Here is a 9,701-nt window from a genome sequence, read left to right on the forward strand (position 1 = left end):
GACACAGACACACACACAGACACACACACACAGACACAGACACACACACACAGACACACACACATAGACACAGACACACACAGACACACACAGACACAGACACACACACACACAGACACAGACACAGACACAGACACACACGTGTCAGACGGTCTGTGTGCGAGCGGAACAGGTGAGAGAAGGCGTTTGTGTGTGTTTGAGACGTACTTGCCATCTACAGCTGCGGTGATCTTGCACGCGATCTCTTGTTCGTACAGAGTCCTCAGCATGCGCTCTCTGCGGTCCGAACGCCTCAGCAGGTTTATCATAAACACCTGCAGAAATATAACCAGAATAACATATTATATGAGCTAATAATATATGTAATGTATAAACCTGATGAATATATACAATAGCAATATATCTGACTACTTTATAAAATAATATAAAATTAAATAAATGTAATGTATAAATAATATGATAATACAGAATGTCAATAAAAATATATAAAATAAAAACAATTTTATTTTTATACTGGGGCCGCAAAATAAATACAACACAATAATAAACACAACTAAAAAATACTACACTATTTTATACCATTTAATAAATTAATATGATATAATATAATACAATACACTTTAAGCATTCCAGTATTTTATACCATTTTATAAAATGATGTAATATGGGATTAAAGTAATATAATACAATATAATATAACAATTATATATAATACAATATAATATAACAATTAATATAAAATAAAAATATAGAAATAATATAAAATAAAAATACAAAATAAAATACAAGGATTAAAAAATTTAATTATTACAAAGCTATTGTAAAATAAAACTAAAAACAAAATATTAAAAATAAAATATTTAAATATAAACGGCTATATTACTCTATTTTATGTCATACTATTTCATAAAATAACACAATATAACATAAAAAATAATACAATATAAAATGATAAATATAAAAATATAAAACATAATAAACATACAATTAAATATACTGCAATATAAAACAAAGTGAAATAGTTTGGTGGAAATGTGACATCCTGACCTCATCGAAGCCCATTTTATCCGATTGTTTCGGAGGAAGAGAGAGATACACAGACGGCTCTGATGGAGGATTGCGCACTGCAGACAAAACACACTCAATGATCAAAGACATCGTTACGCTCTTTAAGCTGAATAACAAGGACATGTGACCACTGACCAGTCATGTGACTCACCCATAACCTCCAGCAGCGAGTGCAGGAAACTGTCCACCTCGTCCTGCAGGGTATTATGGGAGCGCAGGGGCACGGGGAAATACCCATAAGTCTCTCTGTTGCAGATGTACATCTGAACCTCTGCGGGAAACGGTGTTAAATCTCAAGCAAAAGCAGCGCACATGATAACTGAATGTAATCTTCTCAGTCTGAGACGCACCTGCCATGCGCGCGGAGAAGGCGAAGATGATGATGTCGTCGAAGGCCCAGCTGTAGTCGGGATGCGGCGGGAAGAAGGCCAGCTCGCGGGACGCCTCCTTCCTCAGGTCCAGCAGGAAGGTGGAGTGAACCATGGGCACGGAGAAGCAGCCCTTGCGCTCCTGCCTGCGGATCGGCATGTAGGCCGGCGTCCGCTTATAATAACCCTGTAATAACACACTCGCTCGTTAACAAGACTGTGATCAAAGATGTCTGTCCACAACCTTCTTCATGACTAAAGGCCTTTTCACACTGAACACGAAAATTCGATGATGCTTTTGAATCGAAACAATAGATCCCTATGGAGCTATTCACACCAGGCGCAAAAAAGTAAGGATTTTTTTCCCCCGTCGCTCACAGAGAACAATAACGGTAACCATAATGACAGAGATATAGTCGTTCTAAATATAACGATAACGGCACAGAAGAACGATATTGATGGAATCACTTACACTTGGTTTTTTAGCTGATGAACAATAAAAATATTGACAACCAATCAGAATTCATTCTGCATTAAAGAGCTTGAGAAATTAAAGTGACTGGAAATCTGGAGTGCGCAATTAGAGTAAACATCTTAATCGTCTGTTGGCGTGAACGGGCCTTAAAACAAGATGGTACTGTCATCATTAAACAATGACTCTGATTAAAATATAATTATAATTTATATAAACATGCAATATTGCTGACAAAAGAGGCGAAAACACAATATTTATAATTATGAAAGTTATTTATAAACATTTAAATAATAATAAAAAAAAACTTTGCCAACATTTATCTTTATCTTTGTCAACAAAAAGTAGAAAAAATATTATATATTATATAAATGTATTTTAACAAGCCTGTTTGCGGTTGCCAAATGTCAAGAGTTTAAATCCCCCTAAATTACAAATTTTATTCCTTTTTTTTTTTACTTAATATTTAATTATAATTTATATAAACATATAAAAAAGATAAACTAAAATATTTCTAATTATAAAATGTAAATAATAAAAAATACATTTCTTTTTATTTTTGTCAACAAAAAGTACATTTTTTGTTATTACTATATATTATAGAAATATTCTTCAACAAGCCTGTTTACGGTTGCCAAATGTCAAGAGTTAAAATCCCCCACCAGAAACAGCAAATTTTCCACCCTTTGATTTACTTAATATTCCCAAACTGGCAACCATCTGCACAAACTCTCTCTGCTCTGAGAAAAAAGCTCTGATGATCTGAAAACACCAGAAATCATGTACACTGGAGTTTAGCGATCTTCACTGCGATATTACGCTCAAAGTAATGTGTAATAAAGGCAGTCTGTGTTCCTTCGCGTGGCCGTTTGCGCTGTTTGCTATGAATAATGTGAGAAAAACTTCTCAGTGACAAACTAATAAACCCAAACAAGTGTTGCTTATGTGAAAGTGCAATCAGAAACGTAAAAAGAAATTTCTCTAATGACAACTATTCGAATTTTGTGTGATGAAATTATGATTATCAGTTGAACCACTATGCAGCATGACAGTTTTCATTGACTAAATCTTGACTAAAATGCCCAGACGTTTAGACTTGACTAAGAATACGGTTGACTAAATATGATAAAAACTAAAAAGCACATTTGCCACAGGACTAAGTCTAAACAATAAAACAGCTGTGAAATGAAGACTCAGACGGGATCCACACGTGATCAGTTGTGGGTTTCACACACCTGAGACGTCATGCCGCACCAGAAGTTTGAGTACGCCGCTCTGGACTCCAGCATCGGCGCCGCGATCGTCTTATTCTCCTGCATCAGCTTCCATAAAACATCCCGGTTAGTCAGCAGGTTATCACAGTCCACCATCTGCAAACACAGACGCACTGCCACGAGTCTGTCAGGTTTATTTTCATTTATTACTTATAGCGACACATTACGTGTCACTTAGCCTAATTTTAGATCTAAAAAAATGTGCATTGTTTTAATCCGATCCACAAAAAAAAATTTTCTGACACTCAACTGGAGGTTATTTACAATTGAAAATATATTATAGCTTAAATATAGAGAGGACTTAAGTACATCTTTAAATGTAATTTCATAATTACTTCTGTTGTCATAAAAATATGGTTAAAGCACTGCTGAATGTACTGACAAACATTTATGGCAAACTAAAATACATTTTAATGTCATTTCTATTGGAACTTGTTTAAATATATTTGTAATTACACGTTTGTAGGTTGCATTTAAGTACATTTAAAATGTATAAACCTGTTTTATTTTGAAATTGGATTTTGGCTCCTGAATCAGAAACACACTGTAAAAATGACTTTTCAAAGTTAAATTATTATTGGAAAACACTCTACGAGAAAATACTATTTCAGTCGTTCTGCTTCTTTGTAATTATTTGTGAAATTTACTAGCTATTTCTGAGTGAAATCTACACCTACTTTTACAGTTTGAACTCAAGAGATGACTAAAAAAACTTTTTAATTTATGTCAGTTACTGAAGATAAAACTCAATGTGGTTCTCCAGGAAAGATGTTTGACTTTTATACATGCCCGTGCTTTTGATTCCTCAGCGGCGGCTCGAGAGACAGTGTGTTTAATCCTATAATGGTGCAGAGTACTTCCACTGAAACACATGCAGAGCAGTTAAACTAGTGTGGAGCCGAACGCTGGACTGCAGGAACAGAGCTGATCACAGAGCAGCAGAAATATCCCTATAATACTGAACAGAGCAACTGCTAACTTTAGACGAGCAAGCGACGGGACACGGCCCGTGACCCTCTACAGACTGGAGGTGAAGTGTAATTACACTGCTGTCACATTATCTGCGCTGACAGGCAACATTACAGCCGTGGATGATGGTAACTGACTTCAGCGAGGGCTAAAGAGACTCGTCTCAGATTTTAGACGATGTACCAGAAAGTAGTCGGCCCACATCTCCCGCGCCGTGTCGAGCGCCGCCTGACGCAGCTTCATCACGTGCTCGTATCGCAGGTTCGTCCAGTGCTTCGGGCCGCTCTCGTCCTCATAGACGCTGAGAAACACACAGACAAATACATGCATGAGCCACAAACCATTCAGACACACATCAAGGGCAAAGTGGCATTCGCATATTTACTGTCTGATTTGTCGTCCTATCAATTAATTCAAATATATGTTAAAATGCAACTGATACATAAAATGACTTAATTGCACTAAAATGTTTTTAATTTCTGTACCAAAAAAATGCATTTTTATGGCAAGGCAAGGTTAGTACAGGTGGTAAAATACCATGTGGTGCAATATACCCAATATACTGTATATATTTTTGTTACAATGTTAACGGAATTAAGTAAAATATAAGAAACTGAAACTTGTTTTATTTCAGCTATTTTCCAAGACAGCATTTCTTATCTTCATTTAGTGTGCCTTGGTGTAATAAAATAACTAAAACTGAAATAAAAATAAAAATAAATTAATTGTGAATTTAATGGTAAAAGACTGTGAAAATGCTACAGTAAAAACCTGTTAAATGGTTAACGGTAACCCTACTATATACGGTGAAAAACTGTATTGGACATTACAATTTTACGGTAGTATACCGTTTTTGGAAGTAAAAACGAAGTATATTTTACAGTGAATAACCGTAAATTGACATTTCCAGAATTCCCTGCGTTACATTTCAAATTTGATGTTTTTTTGTTGAAATAACTATGTTTGTTTTTATTTTTTTCTTATCAGTTTTGTACATTAGAGTTGTATGTTACATCTAATGTTGTTAAATTAATGTTTACTGCATTATTTCAGTTTCATGTGTGTTTAGTGTTTGTGTGAATGACACTGTGCACCTTCTATATATGTTAGTATATAAAAGCTGCTTGTGATAGGCTTTGGTTCATCATGTGACTTTCTCATCGCCACCTGCTTTTGGTGGTTATCAGTGTATTACAAAGGTACAAAACAGATTTCAGGACTTCAATAGGTTGGTATATTAACATTATATCAGTTAATGAAATTACGGTATTTAACTGTAAATTTAAGTTAAAACCGTAAAACCTAAAATGTTGATACCGTATTTTTATGATAAAATTCCGTAATTCCACAGCGGCCGTATTTTACGGATTGTTTTTTACAGTGAAATTTAAAAACAACACAAACTACTGAAAATTGTGTATTAGCAGGTACACATTGCGTTAGCAGCGCAAAAGGTCGTGGGTTCGATTCCCAGGGAAAACACATACTGGTAAAAAAAATGTATTAGCCTGAATGCACTGTAAGTCGCTTTGGATAAAAGTGTCTGCTAAATGCATAAATTATTAATTAAATTATGAAAATGACAAAAACACCAAATTACAACAAAATGACAAAACTTTAAAATAAACATGAAAAGAGAAACTAAAAATAAAATCTAATTCAAAATATCAACAAAAACTACAATAGTATCTCACACTGAAACAACACACATAAAAGACACACACACACACACACACACACACACACACACACACACACACACACACATATACATATATACAGTATATATATAGTACTTAAAAACTTGACAATAAAGAATAAATCAGTCACATTTTTAATGTTTAATGAAAAATGTTTAAATAAAAGATTAAAAAAGATCAATGTATTTTGAGGTCAATAGTGCATTGATATTTAACAAATTTGGATTTATTTAACAAAATATGTTTTCTAACAGAAGAAGAGAAAGAGAGCAGACACTGGTCAGTGGTCAGATCACGTGAGCAGATGTTTCTGTGATCCTGTAGTTTGTGTTTACGCACGAGTTCAGCTTGAGGCTTGAGGTTAGTTTAAGGTCAGCCTCACCTGGGCTCCTCCTGAGGTCTCCACTCCACATAATGATAGAAGTTCTGGACGTTTACGAGCCATTCGCGCAGGATCGCTGTGGTGTTGTCTGAATTATGATCTGTGGCCACCCTGAGGACAGAGAGATCATCTGAAAACAGTTCAACATCTGAAACAGACATGTCAAAGACGGCCGCTTCTCCAAACATGAATGACAAAATAGAAAGCAAATGACTATAATTAGAGCTTTTTAATTTTCCCTTTTTCCTAAATGTTGAGTTTGCTCTGATGTGCAGCGCTGTAAAATCACCCCATATTTAACTGCACTACACGACCTTTGGAAAACCAAGCTTGTCTTCAGCGTTTGGCTGCAGAAGGAGCACATGAGAACCAGAGCCCTTCACAGCTGCTACACAATGTGTTAGTGAAGAAAAGGAGTCAGATTCACTCACACAGTTGCCAGTGTTGGGGAAAGTTACTTTTGAAAGTAATGCATTACAGTATTGCTTTACTCTATAAAAAGTAACTAATTCCGTTACTTTTATGAAAAGTAATGCATTATGTTACATTTGCACTACTTTCTGTCACCTAGGCTGGGCTTGATTATTTGTTTTTATTAAAAAAAAAATATATATATATATATATATATATTTGGCCCTTTCACAACAAAAGCAAAATGAATAAGCCTCAGTCTGAAGGAAGTACAAAACTCAATTGCAAATGTAAAAGTAATGCACTTTACTAGTTACTTGGAAAAGTATGTTGCATTACTTATAATGTGTTACCCCCAGCACTGACAGATGCTGTACAAACGTGTGTGTGTTCAGGTGAGTTCAGCAGATGTTCCTGGGGAAATTTATCACTGAGATCATACAGGCTGTCTCTAATCAGGGTTTAGCTGTGAACAGATGGTTTCCAGGTGCACAATCTCATACCAAACACACACACACACACACACACACACAGAGAGAAGCTTCTGAAAGTTCCTCAGGCAAATTTCATTCCTCTTTTTTTCCAGTCTCAATCAGATCTGACAGACCCGTCCATCTCATCAGGATTGTGTTTGATGACCTACAGGTCTGAATGCTTCCGTTATTTACACTAAACTTGCAAAGACAAAAATTACTAGTACTAATTTAGGGCTGGGCGATATGACGATATACAGTATATCGGATGGACGAAATTAAAAGTCTATCTTTTCATATTATGCTCTATCGTTTATTTTGTGGTGCCGCAAAAATACATTGTTTACGGCAATACTTTTTCATCGTGTAGTCTGAACCGGGCATCTTATGCCCGGTTCAGACTACACGATTTTAGCCCGATTTTGCCACGATTTGCTTGACGTAGGGTGTCATGGGGATTCGTAAACGACAATCGTTTCAGCTCGTGTAGTGTGTCATAGTGGACGACAACCAAATCCGCGTCTGAGATGCTTCACGGCAGAAAGACTAGCATGTTTAATTTTTTTTCCGTCGTCCACGATGAGTTCTGTCACATTGGTGACGTTGACCAATAGCAGCACAGAAGCTCTTTCATACACAGGTTTCAAAATATACAGTATATATATAGTACTTAAAAACTTGACAATAAAGAATAAATCAGTCACATTTTTAATGTTTAATGAAAAATGTTTAAATAAAAGATTAAAAAAGATCAATGTATTTTGAGGTCAATAGTGCATTGATATTTAACAAATTTGGATTTATTTAACAAAATATGTTTTCTAACAGAAGAAGAGAAAGAGAGCAGACACTGGTCAGATCACAGGAAACGTGAGCAGATGTTTCTGTGATCCTGTAGTTTGTGTTTACGCACGAGTTCAGCTTGAGGTTCAGATATAGTTTAAGGTCAGCCTCACCTGGGCTCCTCCTGAGGTCTCCACTCCACATAATGATAGAAGTTCTGGACGTTTACGAGCCATTCGCGCAGGATCGCTGTGGTGTTGTCTGAATTATGATCTGTGGCCACCCTGAGGACAGAGAGATCATCTGAAAACAGTTCAACATCTGAAACAGACATGTCAAAGACGGCCGCTTCTCCAAACATGAATGACAAAATAGAAAGCAAATGACTATAATTAGAGCTTTTTAATTTTCCCTTTTTCCTAAATGTTGAGTTTGCTCTGATGTGCAGCGCTGTAAAATCACCCCATATTTAACTGCACTACACGACCTTTGGAAAACCAAGCTTGTCTTCAGCGTTTGGCTGCAGAAGGAGCACATGAGAACCAGAGCCCTTCACAGCTGCTACACAATGTGTTAGTGAAGAAAAGGAGTCAGATTCACTCACACAGTTGCCAGTGTTGGGGAAAGTTACTTTTGAAAGTAATGCATTACAGTATTGCTTTACTCTATAAAAAGTAACTAATTCCGTTACTTTTATGAAAAGTAATGCATTATGTTACATTTGCACTACTTTCTGTCACCTAGGCTGGGCTTGATTATTTGTTTTTATTAAAAAAAAAATATATATATATATATATATATATTTGGCCCTTTCACAACAAAAGCAAAATGAATAAGCCTCAGTCTGAAGGAAGTACAAAACTCAATTGCAAATGTAAAAGTAATGCACTTTACTAGTTACTTGGAAAAGTATGTTGCATTACTTATAATGTGTTACCCCCAGCACTGACAGATGCTGTACAAACGTGTGTGTGTTCAGGTGAGTTCAGCAGATGTTCCTGGGGAAATTTATCACTGAGATCATACAGGCTGTCTCTAATCAGGGTTTAGCTGTGAACAGATGGTTTCCAGGTGCACAATCTCATACCAAACACACACACACACACACACACACACAGAGAGAAGCTTCTGAAAGTTCCTCAGGCAAATTTCATTCCTCTTTTTTTCCAGTCTCAATCAGATCTGACAGACCCGTCCATCTCATCAGGATTGTGTTTGATGACCTACAGGTCTGAATGCTTCCGTTATTTACACTAAACTTGCAAAGACAAAAATTACTAGTACTAATTTAGGGCTGGGCGATATGACGATATACAGTATATCGGATGGACGAAATTAAAAGTCTATCTTTTCATATTATGCTCTATCGTTTATTTTGTGGTGCCGCAAAAATACATTGTTTACGGCAATACTTTTTCATCGTGTAGTCTGAACCGGGCATCTTATGCCCGGTTCAGACTACACGATTTTAGCCCGATTTTGCCACGATTTGCTTGACGTAGGGTGTCATGGGGATTCGTAAACGACAATCGTTTCAGCTCGTGTAGTGTGTCATAGTGGACGACAACCAAATCCGCGTCTGAGATGCTTCACGGCAGAAAGACTAGCATGTTTAATTTTTTTTCCGTCGTCCACGATGAGTTCTGTCACATTGGTGACGTTGACCAATAGCAGCACAGAAGCTCTTTCATACACAGGTTTCAAACATGGCGAAACGAAAGAGAGATGATGGTGCTGCTAGGTGGAGTTATGAGATGGAGGAAAGGTTCGTGGAGCTGTGGCAACAGTACTCCTGCCTGTA

General features: G+C 36.4%; 1 protein-coding gene across 1 annotated transcript in view; it reads right to left on the reverse strand.

Annotated features, from left to right (window-relative positions):
• Positions 1 to 9,701, reverse strand: part of LOC107659754 (procollagen galactosyltransferase 1-like) — a 19,541-nt gene that overhangs the window by 4,693 nt on the left and 5,147 nt on the right. The window contains exons 2-8 of the mRNA XM_016448786.1: positions 8,074 to 8,184; positions 4,335 to 4,452; positions 3,144 to 3,278; positions 1,419 to 1,623; positions 1,220 to 1,339; positions 1,048 to 1,124; positions 208 to 314 (exon numbers count right to left, since the gene is read on the reverse strand). Coding sequence (XP_016304272.1) covers positions 208 to 314; positions 1,048 to 1,124; positions 1,220 to 1,339; positions 1,419 to 1,623; positions 3,144 to 3,278; positions 4,335 to 4,452; positions 8,074 to 8,184 — 873 coding nt within the window. The remainder of the gene's footprint in view (positions 1 to 207; positions 315 to 1,047; positions 1,125 to 1,219; positions 1,340 to 1,418; positions 1,624 to 3,143; positions 3,279 to 4,334; positions 4,453 to 8,073; positions 8,185 to 9,701) is intronic.

Source organism: Sinocyclocheilus anshuiensis, unplaced genomic scaffold, assembly GCF_001515605.1.
Source record: "Sinocyclocheilus anshuiensis isolate Anshui unplaced genomic scaffold, SAMN03320099.WGS_v1.1 scaffold968, whole genome shotgun sequence".
Classification (NCBI taxonomy): domain Eukaryota; kingdom Metazoa; phylum Chordata; class Actinopteri; order Cypriniformes; family Cyprinidae; genus Sinocyclocheilus; species Sinocyclocheilus anshuiensis.